Here is a 25490-nt window from a genome sequence, read left to right on the forward strand (position 1 = left end):
AGGAGATCTTTCTTCTTTGGCTAGAAAGCTAGATTATGTGGTCATTCTGACTAGAGGCCTCAAAATTCCCCCTTCCCTACACAGGAAACTAGAATTCAGGTATATTGTCAATTAAACATCCTCTTAGGGTATATACAAATATATATCTACCTTCACCATATACTTCTGCTATAAGTTGGGAGTGGAGGGTGGCAAGGGGTGGGGTGAGGTATGGGAGTGGGGCAGGGTGGGGCACTATGTACGGGAACAGATTCTGTCCCCCTCACCCCAGAATTCTGATCTGCTCTATTGTCCTCTAGTCTGTTTTCTGAAGGTGAAAAGGGAGAAAGAACTTGTCTGTCAGCTTGCTTTAATAGAACACAGAGAGGGGCAATTCCTCTGATACTTCTGTATCTCACCCAGACAATTATCAGGAGTCCCCCAGTCCTTTCTGTAAGGCACAAATACACACACATACCTTCCATGGGGAGATAAAGAAAATGACCTAGTGGACGCCAAGGTCATGTGACTATCAAATTGACATATTAATAACTCTCCTCAGATCCCTTAAGCTCTCTAATCCTAAAAAAGTGCCAGATGTAGAGAAAATAGCTGAATCCTTATGAAAAAGAATCAAATCTATATGATTCAATACTGAGCAACTTTAATTCTTAAAGCATTCCCTCAGCAATCCTCCTGAATCAGCCTCCAACTTCCTGAAATAGGAACACAAGCTGTCTCTTGGCTTTCTATGTGGGACCCATTAAAACCTCTCCCCTTGCTTCAGAGACTCTGTCTTCATATCCTCTACTGTCCTTCCACCCAGCAACAAGAATCAGACACTAACTTTGCCCATCTAAATAAGAAGAAAAGGGGAAACTAAAAATGTGCTGCTTTTTGACTGGGGTCTAGCATAGGTTAAAGAATCTTAAGAATGTAGAGCCTCTATGGTCTGAAAAAGTCTCCTTTCTCCACCCTAGAAAAAGCTACAGATACAGATTCAGCCCACTTAAGAGAAAGAAAGGAGGAAAATAAAAGGAAGAACTGGAGCAAGGGCTAGTACCTATGGCTCTGCGGAGCCTGAAGGAAAACAGATTTAAATCCAACTGGGACCAGTCTTTCCCTTCCCCCACTCACCCATGGGGTTACCCCAACCAGAAAATCCCAAATGTTCCAATGCTTGAGGAGCCTGAGGCAGCCTTGCAGCCTACCCTCAGAGGTATACCCATCAAGAAAGACAACAGAAGCCAGAACATGAGTGGTGAAGGGATTTTTTTTAAAGGTTGAAACACTAAAGATTTCTGGAGGAAACTTCTCACTAAAAGCCCAGAGCACAATCAAACAAATCAGCAGTGAGGACTCAAAAGCCTGAAAAATGTACAATAAATTATCAAAGAGAATAAAAAGCTATCTCTTGACAAATTACAAAGCAAAAGAAAATTAACCAATGCCTGATGAAATACAGAAGTTTGTAGATTCCCAAGAGTACATGGAAAAACTAAAAGGAACTCTAGAATGATTCAAATCCATAAATGAAGGAATTAGGAATGAATACAGGTCAGAATTTAGAGCTCTTGATAAAGACTCTTAAAACTGAGCAGATTAGAAAAATTGAATCTACAGTGAATAATCTCTCTAAAGACGTGGAGAAAATAACAAATTTGAAATTCAAGAATATTGAGGACAGAAATTATCTGGCATAAGAGAAGCAAAAGGCGACAATTTTAAAAGAACATGCAAATTCTATACAAGCAAAAGCCATTTGACCTCAAAAACAAGAAGCACAGAGATACATTAATGACTATAGGTCTCCCAGAAGAACATGACATATCAAAAAACCTGAATACCACAATGCAGAGACAAATCCAAGAAAACTGGTCACAACTTCTGAACATAGACAACTAATTGAGAAAATCTACAGATTACCTCTAGACAAAAAAAAAAAACCAATAAAACACTACAAAATCTAAGATAGTCAGTGGGTAAATTTAATAATTTCAATTAACAAATTTTAACAGTGGCCAGGAAAAATAACTTCAAATATAAGATAAAGGGAATTTAAATAAGATTTTTCTATGGCCACACAAAAAATCACAGAAGGAAAAGGAACAGCTCCCATGTATTACATGTATTCTGGTAGCTTAAGGGAATAAACAATATAAATATATATCACCTAGCTTGTTTGCCTCTTTTAACCAAACTTTAAGGTCTACAAAACAAAAGGAACAAAGAAAGTTAAATAAGTACAAGTAAGCAAGAAAGAAAAAGAAATTAAATAAATTAACTTGTGTTTAGAATTTTTGTTTGTGTTTGTGTTTGTGTTTTTTGGTTGTTTTTTTTTTTAAGAGAGAAAAGGAAAGACTGATTTACCAGACAGGAAATAAAATAGGTAGGTGACCTTTATATGTTTCCAAACAAAAACAAATGATGAAATTCTGTAGATTCCTAAGAATATGTGATCATCTCTCCACCTCTCCCTTCTTTAATTTCATCAAGTTGATTGGGGAAATCATCACACTGATCATAAATTCCCCTGATCAGTACCTTCCTCCATGCACAAATAGTTGTTATCACCATCACCATCACCACCACCACCATCATCATCATTACTGGAAGTTCCCAAGAGTTAGAATTTTCCAACATGACCTATATATGTACATGTGAATCATAGCTGTTGAAGACAATATCAATTCCTGCTGTGGGAATTGCTTCTGTCAATACTTTTGGAGAATGGAAGTCCCTGTTTCTACTGCCAGAGCCGTGGAAGGAGGGGGAAATTCTTGCTCATCTTCAAAGCTTCAATAAGAAGAGATATGTTTCTATGACCAAAGAGCTATAAAACTGTGGTTACCCTTTGACCCAGCAATACTACTACTAGGTCTGTATCCCAAAGAGATCACCCTGATGCTGATGGCCAGCTAAGCCATATCTAATGGTCTTTAAAAGTTGCCAGAGGCAGCAAGAGGTAAAGTAGGTTACCTATGATCTCACAACTAATATGAGTCCAAGGCAGACTTGCAGCCATATCTTTCTGACCACAGCTTCCTGATTCTATCTACTCACTCCTCAGCTGCCTTTGGTGTTCCATTCCTTTTTTTTTTTAACTTGGACCTGTGAGTTCATTGGTCTAGAGGGTTTCCTGTCAGGAAGCTTCCTCCTTCAACACAGATAGGCACATTCTCTGTAACTTAGAGTCTAACAAAATTACCTTAGGCCCTGGAAGGTCACATAGCCAGTATGTGTTAGAGGTGGGACTTGATTTAGGTCTTTCTGACTCTTTATACCATGCTGTATGTGCAACTGTTCTAAAGTTAACTGGCTTTGTGACCCCTTTGGGTTTTTTATTTTTTTGGCAAAGCTACTGGAGTGGTTTGTCATTTCCTTTGCTCATTTTACAAATGAGGAAATTGAGACAAACAGGGTTAAATGACTTGCCTAGGGTCATGCGGTTAGTAAGTATCTGAGGTCAGATTTGAACTCAGGTCTTCCTGACTCTGGGCAGCTAGGTGGCACAGTGGATAGAGCAATGGACTTGGAACTAGGAAGATTTATCCTGATGAGTTCAAATCCAGCCTTAGACACTTACTAGCTGTGTGACCCAGGGCAAATCACTTAACCCTGTTTGCCTCAGCTTCCTCATCTGTAAAATAAGCTGGAGAAGGAAATGGCAAACCATTGCAGTATCTTTGCCAAGAAAACCCCAAATGAGGTCATGAAGAGTTGGACATGACTAAAATCGATTAAACATCAACTTCCCTACTCCAAATACAACACACTATCCACTGTGCCATCTAGCTGGCCCTGACTGGCTTTCAGACCTATACTAATACCATATCATGATCCCAGCTACACTTTCCTTAATTTCATACCCTTCACATGATTTTCTCCTAATCTGCATGTGCATATTCATGTCTTATCAATACACAAATACAGTCATGCATATGTTTTTATTCTGCCATTGCTGTTGCTCAGTCATTTCAGTCATGTCTGACTTCTTGTCACCCCATTTGGGACTTTCTTGGCAAAAACACTGGAATGGCTTATCATTTTCCTCTCCATTATTCTGGCATATTTTTTTTGTTAAAATCTTAAGAAATATTATGATCTTTCTTCTTTTAGTAAATCTTTCCTCACACATTCACATTTTTCAAAAAGCTAGAGGAGAAAAAACACACAGGATTTTTTTCCCTAATGACAATTTATAATATTCTTTTCTTGTGGTTATTCTGACAGGTGGTGGGCTTCCATCAGCCTGGAAGCATCAGAATTGCTACAACTCCTACAAGAGTGGATGAGTTTAAATATCAAATGACTCGAACCCGCTGGCATGCCACAGAACAGTATCTTATTGAGCCTGAAAAAATTCAAGAGATGTTCCCTTTACTAAACATGGAAAAGGTATTCTTTCTTAAGTAGGTCCTCAAATATTTACTGAATTGAATCACATTTGAAGTTTCTAGATAGGTAGAAACACATCAACTTTGGGCATTGGGTGTTCATTTCAAAGATCAAAACTTGGTGAACAGATGCAAGTCTTTGAGAAATTGTTAAGCTGAGCATTATATCTGTTAAATACAATAAAGAATTGGTTTTCCTTCCTATGCCACTTGAGGATAAACTTTCAACACTTTTCTATAACTGCACTAAAGGGGGAAAATGTAGGTCCAAGGTCCTTTACAGTTAAACTTTCTTTGGGAATTCTACAAGAAAAGAAAACCCTTACTGGATAGTATCATGGATATAATATATATATATATATATATATATATATATATATATATATATATATAATATCAATATGTAGTATCTATATTGATTAATTTATAGTTTTATATGTTATATATAATGGTGATATATAGTATTTATAGTATATTAAATAAAAGAGGAGCAGAATAAAAAACTTATTCTAATTACCAATGAAGACTCAAATATGATTCAAACCATTTCTAAACTTCCTTGTGAGACCTGGTATCAAACTTGCAAAAGAGACTTATGCCCTACTGTTTACATAAAAAAATACTGGGTCACACAGCTAGTAACAGAAAATCATGTTGAACAAGCGATGCTGTGCCTTTTCTGTATATTATTCCTCAGCCCCATGCTCCTCTTGCTCCTTCATGAAGAAATCCCTACAGTTCTGTCCTTGAACCCTTTTTTTGCTTTCTCTCTCTCCTCTCCTCATTGGCAGTTTCATTCATTCCCATACTTTCAACTATCATCACTGTGCAGATGATTCTAAATCTGCAACTCAAACCCAGATCTCCCTCCCAAGCTCCAGACCTTCATTTCCAGCTGATTACCTGTGGGCATCTCCACATAATTGTACACCTAATACCTTAAACTCAACATGTCAGTGAATTAACCAATCAAAAAGCATGAATTAAGCACCTTCTATGTGCCAGACACTATGCCAGACATATGAGGTATGCTCCAGTCTAGAGACACAAAACGAAGCAAAAACCAGTTTGTGCTCTGAAGGAGCTTACCTTTTAAGGAGGGAGACAATATATAAATAATATGCATACAAAAGATACATACAGCATAGAAGGCAGACAATCTTAGAAAGAAAGGCTCCTGCACTTGGCAGAGGAGGGAATAGTACTGGGAAAGGCCTCCTGCAGAAAGTACCATTTGAACTGAGTCTTGAGGAAAGCCAAGGACTCTAAGAGGCTGAGGGGTCAAAATAAATTTGTTACCTCTTCCTCTTCCTGTCCCCCGCTCCGCCAGCTCCTAATCTACCCTGCTGGATGTGGCAAGCACTCAATAACATCAAAAAGATGGAAATAACTAAATGTTCATTTAGGAATTATTCTTTAATCAGCCATCTGTGTAAAGTCAGACTACCAACATGATAGGGCAAAGATAAAAATTAGTATAAAACTAGAAGAAAGAATAAATGTGGGAAAAGGTGTAGTGTGTCACTAAAACAATTTTATCCTGGTCTATTGTGAAATTGTTGATCATGAAAGATCAGATATGGCTGGAAGAACATGCAAAGTTTACAAACACTAAAAACAGACATTTAGCCTATACAAATCGATTGGCATAACATAGAGACCAAAAAGCCTCAAAAAGTCAACAAAAGTTTATTGACATATTTGCCAAGAAGAGATATGTGGCAACCAAGGAAAACAATGTTTTAGAGTTTAGACTGTAAACTAATTTGTAACATCTTTTGGAAAAGGATGATGGAAGATTTGAGCAGCATTGCCTCGTAATACAAAGAGAAGCAACGGAAGGCAAAATCAATGTAAGAAAGCTTAGAGTCCCAAGGAAGCAAATCTGTTCTTAGGGCATTTAAGGATGAAAATCAAAGAATGAAAAACCAAACAAAGAAAATAGAAAAAGTCTGCAAAGACAGAAACTTTTTTATTTTAGTATTTTATTTCCTCCCAATTACATGTAAAAACAATTTTTAACATTCATTTATAAAACTTTGAGTTTCAAATTCTCTGCCTTTCTCCCCCCCCACCCCCATTGAGAAAGCAAACAATTTGATATAGGTTATACATGTGCAGTCATGCGAAACACTTCCATAATAGTCATGTTGTGAAAGAAATTATACACAAAAAACTGAAGAAAAATAAAGAAAATTTTAAAAAGTATGCTTTAATCTGCATTCAGTCACCATCAGTTCTTTGTCTGGAGATGGATAGCATTTTTCATCATAAGTCCTTCAGAATTGTCTTGAATCATTATATTGCCGAGAATAGCTAAGTCATTCATAGCCAATCATCCTATAATGTTGCTGCTACTTTGTACACAATACATTTCACTTTGCATCAGCTCATATAAGTCTTTCCAGGTTTCTCTGAGAACATCCTGCTCATCATTTCCTACAGCACAATAGCACCCCATCATAATCACATACCACAAATTGTTCAGTCATTCCCCAATTGATGGGAATATAGGATTATATTGAATCAATGTAACCTTGATCTTGGGATCAAGATCAAGAGAGACTCACCAGACTCCTAGAATCATTACTGTGGAAAGTGGAGGGGCAGTTATCTGTCTGCAGGATGTGCAGATTCTACTCTGAATTCCCCAGATGACTGTGGTTTTGCCTTTGTCTCTCAGCTGAATCCCATTAGTCTCTCTTAGCTTCCACTTTCCTCTTTGCCTCTGGCTTCATAACCTCCATGTGGGGCAACCCCCGGTTAAACATAAATATCAGCAAAGCACAAAGCATGGAGATATATATGCTCATGAAAGGTATTTGCTACTGTTGTGGAGGAAACCCATTATAAAATTACAAGTTTAAGAGGGATTTCTTGTGGATTTTGAGGTCCTCAAGATGCAACCTATTTGTGGGTGAGATTGTCTTGGTTTCATTAAGCCCTAGAATATTACAGACTCCTGGAAAAGAACCTAAATTCATACCCAAAGGAAAAACTCAATGGAGTGAAGAATGTCTATAGCATAGATTATGAAATAGGTTAGATGGCCAATCTATAGAGCTTGTCCTTTAGCACATTTATGCACATAAGTGTAGATAGATGTGCATATGTCCATACATTATATATACGTGTGTGTGTATATATGTGTGTGTATATGTGTGTGTATATATCTATATATATATATACATATATAGAGAGAGTATATATATAATATATATATGTATATATTTGGAGAGAGAGAGAGAGACAGAGAGAGACAGAGACAGAGACAGAGAGAAAATGCCATGTACCATGTAGTTGATTATCCCAACTCTCACTGAGGAGTCAGGTCCCGGTAGTATGGAAGCTCTAGGGATAGCTTTGAGGTGTTAGGGGTTATTTTGCTTTAATGCTATAGCCCATAAATCCCCACTTGTGTACTTCCTGCCATGATTATTGATTGATATTAATTAGCTCTTAGAAAAGGGGTATTTACTAACAGGGTACAGTAAGAACAATTGGCACAAAACATATACTCCAGATGTCTGTAGCACGCTATGTCAAAAGTATACACAGAATCCATAGAGTGCTCTCCACATCAGGAAAAATGAAGGAAGTCACTAGCACATTGGGTAGACCCTTTCAGGCAGCTAGGTGACAATTTTAGCCTCAGACGCTAGCTACGTAACCTGTTTGCCTCAGTTTCATCAGCTGTAAAAGGGGCTCATAATAGTGCCTGCCTTTCAGAGTTGTTGTGAGCATCAAATAAGATAATATTTGTAAAGGGCTTAGCATAGTGCTTGGCACATAGTAGACATTAGAAAAATGCTTATTTCCTCCCTCCTGAACCTCCCTTCGTGGGGAACTTATAAAAGGACATGGACAAAAGCTGGAACAAGATGGTCAAACATGGATGGCTCACCATATATATACCTAGCAAAAAAGGAACATTCTCAGCACAATGCCTGGTGCATTGTAAACACTTAATAAATGCTTATTGACTGCCTGACTGCCTGGAAAGCAATCAATCTGACTTCAAATTGATGAAATCCCAGGTCCATTTCACTATCTGAATACTTTTGTTCAAATTCAGAGTGATTCCCTAGGAATTATATGTACATGTATATGTATGTATGTGTGTGTATGTGTATGTGTGTGTATATGTATATATATATATACATATATATATGTATATATATATACACACAGAGAGAGAGAGAGAGAGAGAGAGAGGGAGGGAGAGAGATTTACCATTAAGTATTTAAATACACCATGTGTTCTATTCCTCAGTAGCATCACACACCGTGAATAGGTGTGAAGCATATTCAAAAGTCAATGGGCAGAACACCAAATTGAATAGATAAGTAAACAATCCATTGCAAATGGAAGCCTTCTCAAATGTAAACAGGACATTTGGAAGTGTTTAATAATACGAATCCCTATTTAAATCAAGAGTGGTTTGTATATAGAAGACACTTAATAAATATTTGCTGAATGAATCCAAAAATATAATTTAGTTCTCAGTACTGCTTTAGCATTGAAGTAATGTTTTGTCAAAGTGTACATTTTTCTGCATATTACTAGCTTTTCAGTTTATGAAAATCATTAAACAGCCAGATAAAGATTATTATTTACTAAGAAAATAAAAAAAACCATTGGAAAGCCTTTCAAAAGGCCTCTTTGCTGAAATTTTTATTTACATGTTGCATATGCCTCAATCACATAAGAGAAAAGCACCCTGGGAATAGTCTACACCACGACTCATGATAAAAATGCTATCCATCTCCAGAGAAAGAACTGATGGAGTCTGAATACATATTGAAGCATGCTATTTTTCACTTTCTGTGTTTTTTGTAGCTTTTTTCTTTGGGTCTTTGTTTTTTTTCCACATATGGTAATATGGTAATATGTTTTACATGATTGAACATGTAAAATCTGTATCAAATTGCTTACTGCCTCAGAGAGCGGGGAAGGAAGGAGGAAAGAGAAAATTTGAAACTCAAATTTTAAAAGAAAGAATGTTAAAAATTATCTTTGCAAGTGTTTGGGAAAAAATAAAATATTGTTTAAATTTAAAAAACTATACCATCCTAAATTATGGATTAGGTTTCGAAAATCTGATTTTATTCATATGTGGAGATGAAATGTCTCTGGTAGAAAAAAACTCTACATTTCTTTGAATTCATCTTGTAATCCATTTAGGTTTTAGCTGGACTTTATAATCCTGGAGATGGGCACATCGATCCTTATTCTCTCACTATGGCTCTGGCTGCTGGGGCCCGGAAGTACGGTGCTCTACTAAAATTTCCTGCTCGAGTGACCAATCTAACACCCAGATCAGATGGGGCATGGGATGTTGAAACCCCACAGGGATCTATCCGAGCTAATCGAATTGTGAATGCCACAGGTAGGCATCATTCAATATTGGCATATGTTTTGAAACCACTTCTTTAAAGTTTGTAGTTATAAAACCTATTCAACATTGAACTCAGTTCAATTCAAATTGATAAACAATTAATAAGCATTTAGTATGTGCATGGCTCTGTGCTGAGTAGCGAGACTGCAAAGACAAATACAGAATGGTTCTTCTTCTAAAGGAGGCTGTGTTCTGCTAGTTACTCATACTTGATCGTGTGTTGTGAAATGTGAAGAAACACTGTGATATTCCTAAAGGAATATTTTTCATTGCTACTATGGGAAACCACTGTATATTTAATCATCCAAGCCTAAGATGTTGGCATATTGTTCCATTCTCTTTTCTCTTTGTTGCCACGTTATTTCTTCTTTTATTTTAAAAAAAGAATTTTGGGGGGGTTTTTTGGAAGCATTTGTTCCCCCTCCCAGCAACTGAACAAAAACAGTCAAAACAAATCTGTATCATCCGGCATAACCAATGCCCCCATGTCAAAAAATGTATGTCTCATTTTGCATTAAAGTCCTTCACTTCTTGTGCAGAAAGAGATGAACATACTTCATCTTTAATTCTCTAAAATAATGGCCTGTCATTGCTTTGATCAGAGTTCTTAAGTCTTTCAAAGCTGTCTTTTTTATGATGTCATTTTAGAAATTGTTCTCTTAGTTCTACTCACTTTACTCTTCAGTTTGCAGAGGTCTTCTAGCTTCCTCTGAAACTATGTATTTCATCATGTCTTATTGTATATTAACATTTCATTACATTCATATATCATCATTTTTAGCCATTTTCCAACAGATGGGCACTCTCTTAGATTCCAATTTTTGACAGCTATAAAAAGCTACCATCAATGTAGTTGTACATGAGTCCTTTTCTTCTTTCTTTTATCTCTTTGAAAGTATATGCCTAGTAATGGTTTTGCGGATTTGTAGTGTAAGACCACCATGTTTTTTGCCTTATCAATTCTCTTCTTCCATTCTGACTCCTGCTACTTCCTCTTTGTCCTTCAACTCAATCCTATCACCTAACCTAGCGGTGTCAGACTCACATAGAAATGAGTCTCTGCCAGAGGCATATTGACTTAGAAAATCACAAATCGGCATTATCTATGCTGTATTGTATCTTTATACTGTTAAACATTTTCCAATTACATATTGATTTAATTCCAGCTCTCTGTGGGCCAAGAATTTGACATCTCTGATTCAGCTCTACCTTCTATTTTCTCCCTATTTTTCTTAGTAGAATTGATGATTCCTATTGCCTAGCCCTATCCTTTCTTAGTAGTTCAAATTTCAGTTCAACGGTAGCTTTAATCTTTCCCTTTTAGAATGTGCTTAGGTATGCTCCATAATCTCTCCTCCAGATATTAGAATTTATCTTGTATTGTGTAAGAGAATTTTCAGCTTGGCAGTTGAGAAAATTATTGTCTTGACATAGCTATCATAGCTGTCTTGTGAAACTCCAATGTCTTCTGAGAATACATACACAGACAATTTTAGAATCACAGGATATAAAGTTAGAAGGGACCACAGACACCATTAAGTTCAACCCTCTTATTTTATAGATGAGGAAACTGGGGCCCAGAGGAATGTGTCCCAGGTCACAGGTACTAAGTATCAAAAACAGGACTTGAATCTAAGTCTTTAAAACCAAATCTAGAACTCTTTCTAGTATATCATATCAGTATAATTATTTTCTCAGGCAAGTAACAAACTATGCATATAAATCACGTTGCAATAATGAAATATAATTAAGTAAACATTACAAGAAGCAAATAATAGAGCTTTCATAACTTGCATTTGCTTTGCATATTTGGTTTATATAACTATATATGTATGTGTTACCTTCGCCATTAGAATGTAAGCTCCATGTTTGGCATGGTGGTACATGCCTATAATTCCTACTACTGGGGAGACTAGTAATTCACTTGAGTTCAAGAGTTCTGAATTACAGTGGACTAAGTTAATGGGGAACCAGACTAAGTTGAACATTAATATAGTGAGCCCTTGGGATAGGAGGTCCTGGGGGTGGGGGCTCAGGATGCCTAGGTTAGAAATGGAGCAGGTCAAAGTTTCCATACTGATCAGCAGTGGCATCAATGTAATTTAATTAATAAAGATTAGAAACTCTTCAGAAAGATTTTCCTTCAAGTATTTAAGGTTCTAAATCCCATCCTGGAGATCTTGGGGGTTCTTTAAATCTTTATACTTAGGTCAAGGTTACAGAAAATATTCCTATTTTTAAAAATAGCCAAGAGTGTCCTTTGAATCCTCTTTTCACTTATGGTCCTGTGAATCAATCTTTATGTTAATATTTGATATATTCATGTCATATGCCATTGGATAACAAAGTCCCATATGACCTAGGAACTGATATTAAATGTCTTACTGATTGATAAAATATCAAAGCTGAGAAGGACTTAAGAGCTATAGTTCTCAAATTATTTTTGCTTGTGTTATAATATTTTGTGCTGTAAAGAATAATGGTACACCATGCTTGAGCATGCCCAATTTCCCTTTAATTAAGAGTTCAGTTCTTAACAATTTTAAGGTCTGACACATTTAGATGTTGATATATATATGTAATCGGTAAATTTTGTTTATTTTGTGGCTAATATACTTAACCTACTTCATATGCTGGCTAAGTAAAAATTTATATTGAACAGAATTATTTATAAATTGTCCTTTATCCACAATAGCATGACATCCCGAAGTTCTTGACACACCTACCAAAACTTGCAGCACAATAGTGTACAGCGGCACACTCTTTCAAAACCATTATCTTGATGAAGTCTCTAATTGAACAAATGAGAAAACCTGTACAATATATAGATACTGTGTGTGTAACAGGGTGACAATATATAAATACTGTGTGTGTAACATGGTAACTCCATATGTGGCAAAAGATATAATAAAGGGAAGGCCAGAGGGAATGGGAATAGATGCATCTACTGCTGATTCTAGACTTCATTTTTTGTTCCCAATATCTATCCCCCAAATAACAATACACGTAAAGGTTAGCATACTAATTTTTTTAAAAAATCTAGTTGTGGGATAAATAATAGTAAGAAGGGGCAGTATGCAAGTGAAAGATAGAATAGGAAGAGATCAGCAAAGTAGAGAAAAAAACTATTCCTATTTGCTGATACCACGATGTTTTACTTAGAAATCCAAGGGAATTGGCAAAGATTTAGACAATTAATAGCTTCGTTGAAATTGCAGGCCAAAAAATAAACCCACAAAACTCAATACAATTTCTACATAATAATAACAAAATACAGAAGACAGTAATGGTAAGGGAAGTCCCATTCAAAATAACTACAAAAATCCATAAAATATTTAGAAGTCAATCTACAAAAGGACACTTAATACTTGTATAGATTTATTTACAAAATTATCCTTAAGGAAATAAATAACAACTTAAATAGCTGGAGAATATTCAGTGCTCATGGTTGGGCCAGGCCAATATAATAAAATGAAAACACTATCAAAGTTAATTTACAGAGTTAATGCTATACCAATCAGACTACCAAAGGGATACTTACAGACCTAGATTAAATAATAGCAAAATTCATTGCCAAAAGATCTATGTTATCAAAGGAAATAATGAAAAAAAGGTAGAAAAAAAGGAGAGGAAGATGTCCAGTCCTCAAATACATTATAAAGCAGCAATCACCGAAACCATTTGGTACTGGTTAAAAATTAGAATAATAGATCAGTGAAACAGGTTAGAGAAGAATGATTCAGAAATAATTAATCTCAATAACCCAGTGTTCAAGAAACCCCCAAACATAAATTGCCTAAGAAATAACTCCATATGTGATAAGAACTGCTGAGAAAATTGGATAGCAGACTGCAAGAAATCTGGATTTGATTAACATCTCAAACAATAGTCTATAATAAATTTAAAATGGATAGGTGACCTGAATATTAGAAATTGCACTATAAAAATTTTGAAGAGAAGGCAAATTATATACCCTTCACAGCCATGAGATGATAAATTCTTCCCTGAACAAGGAATAGAGGTAGTTACAAAAAAATGAAATAGATAATTTTGATGACCTGAAATCAAAAGGCGTTTGCAAAAACAAAATCAATACATTCAGGATAAGAAGGGAAGTGGTTAATTGAAGAAAAAAGTCTTTGGATAAAATATATCTGATAAAGATTTGATATCCAAGATATCAAGCTAGATAATTCATAGAAATATAAAAGACCGAAAGTCATTCCCCATATTTAAAGGATCTGAACAAAGAGTTCCCAAAAGAATTCAAAACTATTACTAACTATATGAAAGAATGCTTCAAATTCTGAATAATAAGAGCTCATTACATGAGAAATCAAAACAACCCCGAGGTTTCACTTCATACCTAGCAAATGGACAAAACGATAAAAGACAGGAATTGGGGGCGGGGAGCAAAAGTAAGTTCTGAAATGTCAATAGCTTTACCAAACTATTGCAGTTTAGATGTAACTTAATAGCTATGGGACCCTGGGAAAATCACTTGACCTCTGAGTTTCCTCAACTGTTAAATGGTGATCACAATAACACCTACTCCACAGAGTTGTTGTGAGGGTCAAATGAGATCACATTTGTAGAGCGCTCAGCACACATCAGATACACTTAATAAATGTTTGTGTCCTTTCCTTCCCTTACTCCCTTGTCATCATCACTCAACAACCTTTCCTTCTTTGAGGACTACTACATTTGTCTATTTTACCTAGTTCAGTTCTTTACCACAGTCGACTATTGGATTTCTGATCATTCTTCCTTCCTTCTCAAGGTACCGGAATAAAAATCCTCTCAACTTCAAAACCTGCATACAGTCTTGGAGATTTTGATAATCTAATTGTTGTCTCTTTGAACATCCCTGTTAATAAACCTCCTCAACTTCCATTACCTAAATTTTCCTTCCACTTCATCCATAGAGATGTAATCGAGATCCTACATCCTGAAAATTAGTCTCTTTATTACCTCCTGTCCTTTCATCTTTTCCCCTTCTCCTGAATTTATTCTTTATTCTCATGGTGACCTCTAGCCCCTATACTACCTTTGGTCGTTCTCCCAGACTGTCCCACATGCTTGGAATGCACCTCTGCTTCATTTCCATCTTTTAGAATCCCTCGCTTTAAGACTTCACTTGGGTACCATGTCCTATTCAAAGCCCTTCCTGATCCCCTCAGTTATTAGTTCTCTCTTCCTCCACAAATTGTTTTCTACTCCATCTACTGAGCAAGATTTGGCAGAGAAAGATTGTAAGGAGAAGGGTAAGACTGGTTTTATGCGTGGTATGTGGAGTAAAGAATGTACTAGCTGCTGGGGAAATCAGGAAAGGCTTCATGGTTATGCTGAATTTTGAAGGAAATTAGGGATTCTATGATAATGTGGATAATATAGGGTCAGGCCTTTGCGGATCTTAAAGTGCTATATAAAGGTCAATTCGGTACTTCAGTGGATCTGGGATCTCAAGTAAGTTCGTAAGTTCTACCCCAGATCATTCAGGCTGCAGTGGCACACATCACATCCTGTGCAGCCCCTGAGCACAGCCTTCTGCAAACCCTTCATAGAGAGTCCACCTTGTGGTAACGACAATAATAGCTCACATTTCTATACCATCATACATTGGACAAAGCACTTTCCTTACAATGACCCTGGGAAGGCAGGCACCACAGCATTCTTATTATTATTACCCTCATTTGAGAGCTGAGGAAACAGATAGTAAGTGTCAGAACCAGGATCTGTACCTAGGTCTCCAGGGCTTTTCCTGTTTTATTTCATTCTGCCATGTTGTATGACAAGGTAGCCATCATAATTGGCAACTATTCTCCATATGATCCCTTTCGAGTAGTCTTGCTGTCTCCTTGTGAAACTTTGTTAGGTATTTTTTTAACTTATTCAGTCGGAGGTGTACTTGGCTTCTACTCAAATGGAGCTCAGTGTTCAGCCAAAAGAACTGCCCAACTTTAGCTGATACTCTGAGTCAAAGGTATGACCGAGAATGGAGCCACTGCTGAGTCCACGACAAGCCCAGTGGGAGCAGGAAGCTCTTCAGCTAAGCTTCACCCTTTGTTCTAACCTCATTTCTGCTGATCTCTACCAATAGCTTTGGTGTCAACAATTCCTAGGGCTTTTGCTCATTTGAGTGCTCTCTCTCCCTCTCCCTCTCCCTCACCCTCTCCCTTTCTTTTTCCCTCTTCTTCCCTCTCCCTCTCCCTGTCTTTCTCCCTCTCCCTCCCTCCCTCTTCCTCTCTCCCTCTCTGTCTCTCTCTGTCTCTCTCTGTCTCTGTCTCTCTCTCTCTGTCTCTGTCTCTCTCTCTCTCTCTGTGTCTCTCTGTGTCTCTGTTTCTGTCCCTGTCTCTGTCTCTCTCTCTCTTGTTCTCTCTTTCTCTCCCTTTTTCTCTCCTCTCCTCCTTCCCTCTTTCTGTCTCTTTCTAACGTAGTCAACATCTTTCCATTCCACCTAATCTGAACTGGAATAACTAGTTCAAACCAACTTCTTCTGACTGCCTGACTCATGAAGGCCCCTGTAACCCAAGGCAATAACTGACTCCAAATACAGTGCTCTTTTCATTCTATCACCCCATTACTTACTATCCATGACAATCATGTAGGCATTTTCCTTCCAACGACATATTACAAATTAATTCTTATATATACTGACTTGTCATTTCCTCAGTTTCCTCAAATTCCATTATTGAGAGCCAATTTAACATAATAGATAGAGTAGTGGCCTTGAAGTCACAAGTGCCACCTCTGACACATACTGGCTGTGCGATCCCAGGCAAATCACAACCTCTCAATGATCAGAGCACTGAGTCTATAATTTGCAGAGAAGGTGCCAACCTTCATCAGTAGAGGGTTTCCTCACCTGGGAATTCATCAATGAAATCATAGGTCTAGTTCCTAGTCCTTATCATTCCACCTCAGCTAGGAATGATCGTGCCTCATCCATAAGTGTGCCACTTCCAAGAGTGCTGCTGTTCTTTCACTGATTGTAATCGTTTATATGTGGGCAGCCAGGTGGCACAATGGATAGAGCGCCGGGCCTGGAGTCAAGAAGACCCATCTTACTGACGTCAAATCCAGCCTCAGACACATACTAGCTGTGTGACCCTGGGCAAGTCACTTAACCCTGTTTGCCTGAGTTTCCTCATCTATCAAAGGAGCTGGAGAAGGAAATGGCAAACCACTCTATTATCTTTGCCAAGAAAACCCCAAATGGGGACAGATGACTGAAAAAGACCAAACAACAAAAACAAACTCTCCTATTATTTCATCTCTCACTCCTTGTAAACCTATTCATCATCCTCACCATTAACTCTAATCCCTCTGCCTCTTTGTGCCTTCCAGGCCATGGTATGGTTGATAACTCTCTAAGAGCCTCCTGGATACTGTCTTTTCTCTGGATGTTCATGACACTCCTCTCTTTTGGTTTTCCTTTTTTCTATCTGAATGTTCCTTCTAAGTTTCCTTTGCTGGGTCCAAGCTATGCCTCCTAATTGTGGGTATACCCCAAAGCTCTGTCCTGGGCCCTTTTGTCTTCTCTCTCTATACTCTATCTTGGTGACCTCATCAGTTCTCATGGGTTTAATTATCACCCTTCTGTAGATGACTTCAAAAGTCATGTAAACAGCCTTATTCTTTATCCTGAGCCCTAGTCCCACATCGCCAACCTCCTAATAGACATTTCAAACTCAATGTCTCATAGGCATATCACATTTGCAAAACAGAACTCATTATCTTTCACCCTAAGTGTAACCCTATTCTTCCTATTTCTGCCTAGGGGAACATCATTCTTCTAGGCACCCTAGTACTATCCTTGAGTTCTCACATTCACCCCACCTATTCAATCAGTTGACAAATCTTTTCTACCCCCAAAATACATCTTCCAAATGTCTATTTCTCTTCACCCTCTCAGCCACCACCCTGGTTTAGTCCATCATTACCTCTCCCATGAACTATTGGCTTCTAATAGGCCTCCCTGCCTCAGGTATCTCCCACCTCAACAATGCATCAGATACACTTCTCTGTCAAAGTGATTTTACTAAATCATAGTTCTGACCAAGTCATCTCTGTCTTCTCACTAAACTTCAGTAGCTCCCTATCACCTCTAGGATCAAATACGAAACTCTGCTTGGCATTTAAAGCTCTTCGTCACCTGGCCCCTTCCTATCTTTTCAGTCTCTTCATGCAGCACTCTTCTCCATGTACTCTGTGGCCTAGCCATACTGGTCTACTTTCTGCTCCTCCCTGCTTTCTCTGTGTTTTTGTACTACCTATTCCTATTCCTGGAAAGCATTCCCTTCTCAAATCTGTTAGAATCTCTGGTTTCCTTAAACATTTACTCAAATGTCACTTTCTGTATAAGGTCTTTCCCTTTACCCTCAGTTACTGGTGTTTTCTATACCAACATTGTTTAGGGTGGTATATGTTTATGTTGGTGGTTCTGGGAAGAACCAGCTAATCAGAGGGAAAGGCTGTAGTGGGGGAGATACTTCCAATGCACGAAGTTCAGGGATGGAGCTAGCTTCCAGGGTAAAAAGGTTTCTACAGCATAGTAGAGAATCTGGAGGGTAGGGGTGGAGGGGGCAGGCATGCAGCCTATGGAAGGGTGTGGCTAGACTCCAAACCATTGGAAGATTGTGAGATGATTCATGGGGATGGTGGTTGACCCAGGGAGGAATCGAGCTTGTTACCCCCAAGTGTTGGCAAAGCTCCATTCACCCACATTAGTTATGGCACTGCAAAAGAACTATTATATCATGACTATTGAAGAAACTGACCAAGGGCCAGTAATATAGCTCTGTCATTCAGAAACAAAGGAACCAAGAGCCACAGCCGTAAAACTAGGATGCCCAAACAAGACTAGACTGTGACATGTAGTAGCCACACAGTGAACCTCCCATTTTACTCTTAAATGGAGGCAGCATGTCTCATTTTGGGATCCACAGTTTAAGAGACTAGGGCTCCTAGGATTGAAACCTGTAAGGGATCTTATGGCACATCAAAGAAGCAGCAGAGAGTAATGGAAAGAGAGCTGACCTTGGGATTAGGAAAGAGCTCGGTTCAAAACCAGCCTCTTACACTTACTAGTTGTGTGATCATGAGCAAATCATTTAACTCATTTGAACCTCAGTTTTCTCATCTATAAAAAGGGGGCAATAATACTGGTTTTATCTATCTCACTGGACTGCCATGGGAGTGCAAATCAATCAGTCAACCAATCAATAAACATTTATTAAGCACCTACTATGTGCCAAGTATTGTTCTGAGTGCTGGGGATACAAAAACAGGCAAATGACAGTGAAAAAGACAAGCTAAAATAATGCATTATACAAATTTTAGCTGGTATTCATCATCTGGTCCTGCTTGCCTTTTTTTACAGATGAAGAAACTAAGTCCTTTTGAGGCTAAGCAATCTGTCCAAAGTCACACAATAATAAATAGCAAAGCCAGGTTTCAAAACCGAGGGATCTGAATCCAAAGCTAGAACTCTTTCCACTGTATTCTATTTCACTGTATTTTTTCCAGGGTATTCTACCTGCCCAACAACCTAGATTAGATTCAGAAGAGAAGAGAAAAGAAAATGGTCAAAGGGTTAAGAAATGGGAGCTGGGAGGAGAAAACAAAATTCAGAGCAGTAAGTGGGATTCCTTCATCATCTGATGAACTTTCACAAATTATTGTGAGGAAAAAAGCCCACACAAGAAAAAAAGTGCATCCATCGAACAGCTGTGTTTGACAATGGTGGTGTCAGATAACGACCATAATTAATTGACCCCAACCACAAATAGTTGTTCCCTTACAGGGATGTTGTGAGGCTCAAAGGAAATAACATATGGGAAGTATTTTACAAGCCTTAAAGAATCATATAAATGCTAGCTAGTATTCTCTGCTGGTTGGAGACTCATCACTGCAGCAGGACATAAGCAACCTCTCTGCTGTTTTAGCATTTGAAACATGTGACTTTCCTTTGGATTCTTAAAATAAAGTGCTTAGTCACCAAGATTTAATCAATTATGTGATCATATTTTAAATTTATTTTTATTCTGGACTTAACAAACACCAAATGAAATGAGAGTTTCCATAGAGATATCAGAACACTAAGGCTTTGGAGACACCTTGTATACACAGGAAGTAGCAATCTTATCTTTTTTTATTTCATTCTTCCTCCAAAAACACATAGCAGGATACAAATAGTAGGTACTAGATAAATTCTCCTTGAAGAGTGCAGAAAGCATCCATCCTGGCCAACATTTACATATTGCTTTACATGCATCATCTCATTTGGTCTTCACCCTAACCTTGAGGGCGGGTCACATAGGCATCCTCATTCTTGTTTTATACCATCATAGATTTAGAGTTGGAAGGAATCTTAAAAGCCCTTGAGTCCAATCCTCTCATTTTATATGTAAGGAAAGTGAGGCTGAGTGACTTGCCCAGGGTTATACAGCTATGAGATAACAGAACTGGTATTTGAATGCAGCTCCTCCTGACTTCAATCCCACCACCCTAACCACTATGCCATGCTACTTCTAGATCAAGTTAATGATCAGAGAGGTTAAGTGATCTGCCCTGGGTCACACAGCCAATTCTTCTTGGGGCAGGGGGACTGCAGATTGGAACCATGGTCTGTCCTTACTTTAGGGTCATCTTCCCAATATGAAAGAGGAGAAAGTGTTTTATACTCTGCCAGATGCGTAAGCAATCCTGTCCAATACTTTTCTTTTTAGTTAAATCACTTTATGGGATAAGTATTAAATGCCATATTTTCACATTTGTGTTAAAACGCCCAATTATTGTTCATTTAGGATTTTGGGCTCGTGAAGTTGGCAAAATGATTGGACTAGAACATCCTCTCATTCCGGTTCATCATCAGTATCTTGTCACAGCAACCATACCTGAAGTGAAAGCTTTAAAAAGAGAACTCCCCGTTCTTCGAGACCTGGAAGGATCCTACTACATGCGACAGGAACGAGATGGGCTTTTATTTGGTCCATATGAAAATCAGGAGAAAATGAAGGTCCAAGATTCCTGGGTGACCAACGGAGTCCCACCAGGTCAAGATATTAAATGACATGTCTGTTCCTAAACAGTGATTTTGAAGTTCCCTCTAAGTCGCAAAATTCCCCAAATACTGGGCAATCATAAACCTGCGGGGGGCGGGGAGCAACGAGGGGTAGAAGCTACCCTTCTAATCCAAGGGCCCAAGGGGGATGTAAGAAAGAATGTGCACTTGGCCTTTAGAGTAGAGATTCATTCCTCAGGATAAACGCGAGGGGCTAAAGGTGTGTCCTGTCTGGACTCTTCCTGTCAACCCTGCCTTCCCTTGGGCTTACTTAGCCTTATCTTTCCTCTTTTTGCCCCTTCCTTTCCACATACAATTATCCCATTCCCCCTCCACCTCATTTGAAAGCCAATATAGACTCATCTTAAGAGATAATAATGATAGAAGAGCATTCAGCTTAACATATGCGCATAGTAGGTATGTATCTATGTCTATGAAACTGGAAAAGCACATATAAATTTCTCTGAGCCAGCTAATTTCATTCAGAGAAACATAGGCTCAGATTTGATTTTATTTAGAGCATGAAAAATGAGGCAGTGGGTGGGAGGGAAACAAAAGGGGAATAAGGATCAGTTAGGTTTTTGAAATAGCCGACTTCCTCCTTGGGAAGTTCAGAGCTAAGATGAGGAAGAACAGGATTTTTTTTCCCTTTCAGATTTTCTTTTTCTTTTTGATTTAGATGATCATTTTATTAACTTTTCCTATTCCTATCTTGCTAGTTTGTTATTGAAATGAGAATTTAAATTTAATTTTAATTACAAAATTCCCAAAGGTCAGCAAAAGGAGAAGTTAGGAAGGGTTCCTTCTCTGGCTGGAGGGGGTGGGGGGCCTCAGGGCATCCTAACACTTCCACTCCTGGAAAATATGTACTTGTAAGTAAAAGGTAACAATATTATAGAACAAACCTGGGTTCAAATACTGCCTGCTACAGACGCTGGCCATGTATCCCTGAGTAAATCATGATGCCCTAGGCAACTGACTATAATTTGTAGAGTTGGTATTTATCTACCCCGAGGAAGATAAAGATAGAGTGTTCTCTATTCCAATGAAATTGTAAGTCTATCCCAAAACAAAACAAATAAATTTTAAAAAACCAAATTTTATTATTAATTTACTTACAATTATTTTCCTATTTGTATCAATAGTAATAATTCTATTAACTACAGGAGGGAAACAAATAAGAAACCTCTAAATGAACAGTTAGCCTGAAAGATATTTGTAAAACCTTAGAATCACTTAGCATAGAATATGAAGGCTTCCCTGGCACAGACCTAACCCATAGGTTGTCTTGGCCAAATGATCACAATCAAATCAAAGTGGGGATGTAGGTGCCAATTTGATTCTCTCTATGCCTACAAATTCCAGCTATTTATTCCTCAAAGAGCTCCCTCCTCTGAAGCAGAGCACCTGGCCCATCAGTATCTCAGTCAGGATGAAAATGAATCTCATCATTTGGTGCCATCTTCTCCATACAGAATGAAGGCAAAAGACTCCAGAGTCCCTCTCTTCTCTGATGCTACTGTTTCACCCTCTCTCCTGTGCCATTGCCTCTCTCTTCTTTCTTCTTGAAAAATCTTTTTAGACTTTTATTTATGCTTTATTTTCATCAGTTATACACCAGGGACACAGAGAAAAAGGAAAAACACTCCAGTGCTGACTGTATTTGTATGTGTATATGCAATGATATCAATGAATATGAGAGGGGGTGGGTCCAGTGGGGAGGGTGGGAGGGAGAGAGAGGAGAGAGAGAGAGAGAGAGGAGAGAGAGAGAGAGGAGGGAGGGAGAGAGAGAGAGAGAGAGAGGAGAGAGAGAGAGGGAGAGGAGGGAGGGGGAGAGAGAGAGAGAGAGAGAGAGGAGGGAGAGAGAGGAGAGAGGAGAGAGAGAGAGAGCCCACTTCAGAACCACCCTGACACATTCTGACTATGTGATCTTGGGCAAGACATTTAACCTCTGAGTATTCCCAGGCAGATATCAGTCTGTACAGTGCTGAGCAACTGTTGATCTTCAGTGGAGGAGGGGTGTTTCTACCTCAGAGAATAGAGTAATGAAATCTCAGGTTAAGAAAAAAGAAAGAAGATTTGTGAGGGAGAAATAGAAGAAGATGATTATTGTGACCACCCTAGGTCTCGGAGTGATTTTCCCCAGGTAGTCTAGTTTGACTCCTCTGCCCTACTCTAGTTTTATAATTTTTATTATTATGTGTATTTTCTGTTGGGCAGCTGGTGGTACAGTGGAGAGAGCACTGGACCTGAAGTCAAGAAGACTCATCTTCCTGAGTTCAAATGCAGCCTCAAACACTTACTAGCCATGTGACCCTGGGCAAGTCACTTCACCCTGTTTGCCTCAGTGTCCTCATCTGTAAAATGAGCTGCAGAAGTAAATAGCAAACCACTCCAGTATCTTCGCCAGGACAACCCTAATTGGGGTCATGAAGAATCGGACATGACTGAAATGACTGAACAGCAACAAAATACTTCCTGTCACATTTATGCTTCTATCTTTTCAAAGTTTTAGTAATACTTTTTAATCTATACGCTAGTCTTTAATCTATACTCTAGTGACCCATTGTGTCACTTCCCTCACTGAATCCTCCCTTGTAACAAAGAAAAACAGTTAAGCAAAATCAATCTACATAGCAACTGTCTGATGGTTTATTCTATTACCATAGTCCCTCACTTTTTTACATAGGGAAGGGAAGTACGTGTCGTTGTCTGCTGTCCTGGATCGACCCTAGTTATTAGCTGACCTTTGGCGGTTTATTTAGCTTAGAAACTTTTGTCAGCCCACTTACCCCATATGTAGAAGGTAGAATAGGGTAAGAGCTAATTGGTGTCAAAGAAAACAATTGCTCATTTTAAAGTAAAATCATTTGCCAACATTAGTAAATAGACTAAGTGGGTAATAAATCATATGTAGAAAAATTAGGGAATTTTAAAAAGGTTTAATTTTATAACTAAACATTTTCTTATTCTCAGTGATGATAACTATCTATTGACATGAAAGTATTTTATTGACACTTTATTTTCTATTACAACTGGTCCCCTAGATAGAATTTGCATTACTTAAAAACAGATCAGTGGCAGAGTAACAGTGAAATGTGTTTTCAGGTTTTGGAAAAGAACTTTTTGAGTCTGATTTAGACAGAATCATGGAACATGTGGAAGCTGCCATGGATATGGTCCCAGTTTTGAGAAAGGCTGACATCATCAATATTGTTGCTGGTCCTATCACTTATTCTCCGGACATTCTGCCCATGGTGGGACCACATCAAGGTGTTAGAAATTACTGGGTGGCCATCGGTTTTGGGTAAGTATTCCAGTAAAATTCAATAATCCTGGTATATTTATTGATCCTAGTGGGACTGTTTTTAAATGACTTCTGTCACATAATCTGAGGCCATGGAGAAGGCATCAAAAGGGGACAAAGAGAGTTTTCTTCTCTTGATAAAAGAATATGTGTTCCCCATAATGCCAAGAAGAGTTGAGAGTGTGGCTTAGTGGAGCGTCAAGAAGAACTGAGTTCAAATTCCACTTTAATCACTTACTTACATGTATGAGTTTTGGCAAGTCACATCTCTCTGAGCCTCAGTTTGTCCATTTGTAAAATAGATAGTTATAGCTGCCTTACAGGTATGTTGTGTGGATCAAATGAGATAATGTATTAGAGTTTTTAATAGTCTAAAAGAATGAAATATATGTGAGCTCTTATTTTTATTGTATTTTAAGGGAGTCTTGTTGAAGTAAAATGGCAGTGTTGTGACTGAATTTTAACAAAATGGCAAACTCAGGCAGATCTTTGAGCAAAATAACATTTATTAGCAGGAGCATGCTACCTGTCAATAAATGGGTCCATGGCTTGCCTACATTAAGGCAAAGATTCAGAATACGAAGAACTCTCCTTTCACAGGTTTTGGGGAGAATAGAGCAAGGTAGATGACAACATGGGATTGAGGGCAGCATGAATAGTTACAGAGCTGAGGTGCAGGGAACAACATGATTGGTTGGAAGTTTGGGAATGGGCACTAGCAACGACCCCCTTCTCCCCCCTTCTTCTTTCATGAGACTAAGAAGCACTCATTGTTTGAGTCCAGGTGCCAGAGAGTGGCTCAGACTTTTGGACAGCAAACCAGACATCCTTGAAGGATAGCTTGGTGGCATAAAGATACCTTGCTTTCTCACACATTCTCCAGGGTCAGTTAAATTCCTTGAGGCAGGAGAGCTGGATTTTAAAACTTAACCCATTACGGGCCAGCTGAATTCTGAACTAATTTCAGAGACAAAGAACTAGGACTTAAGCGGTTACAGGACAAAATCAATTACTTGTAAATAGGATCAATAAGAAAATGCTACAGGTTCAATTTTAATCTTTTGAGTAGTGTGACATAATGGATAAAGGACCGGCCTTGGAGTTAGGTAGATGCAGGTTCAAGTCTTGCCTCTCACACTTACTAGCTGTATGATCACAGACAAGTTACTTAACCTTTCAATGCTCTAGGCAACCCTTGAAAACAAGTTGCTTGTCTGTATCAGTGGAGGAAATTTTCACACTAGAAGTTCCCAGTGCCAATGAAGTCACAGGTCCCAACAACAACAACAACAACAGCAACAAGTGAACTGGTAGAAATGGAAATTATTCAGCTTGAGAATGGTG

General features: G+C 38.2%; 1 protein-coding gene across 1 annotated transcript in view; it reads left to right on the top strand.

The window, feature by feature from the left end:
* DMGDH (dimethylglycine dehydrogenase) overlaps window positions 1–25490 on the top strand; it is a 102144-nt gene that overhangs the window by 17129 nt on the left and 59525 nt on the right. Inside the window, 4 exon segments of the mRNA XM_036762724.1 lie at window positions 4213–4377; window positions 9561–9765; window positions 20583–20831; window positions 23948–24146. Coding sequence (XP_036618619.1) covers window positions 4213–4377; window positions 9561–9765; window positions 20583–20831; window positions 23948–24146 — 818 coding nt within the window.

This window comes from Trichosurus vulpecula, chromosome 1 (genome assembly GCF_011100635.1).
Source record: "Trichosurus vulpecula isolate mTriVul1 chromosome 1, mTriVul1.pri, whole genome shotgun sequence".
Taxonomy (NCBI): domain Eukaryota; kingdom Metazoa; phylum Chordata; class Mammalia; order Diprotodontia; family Phalangeridae; genus Trichosurus; species Trichosurus vulpecula.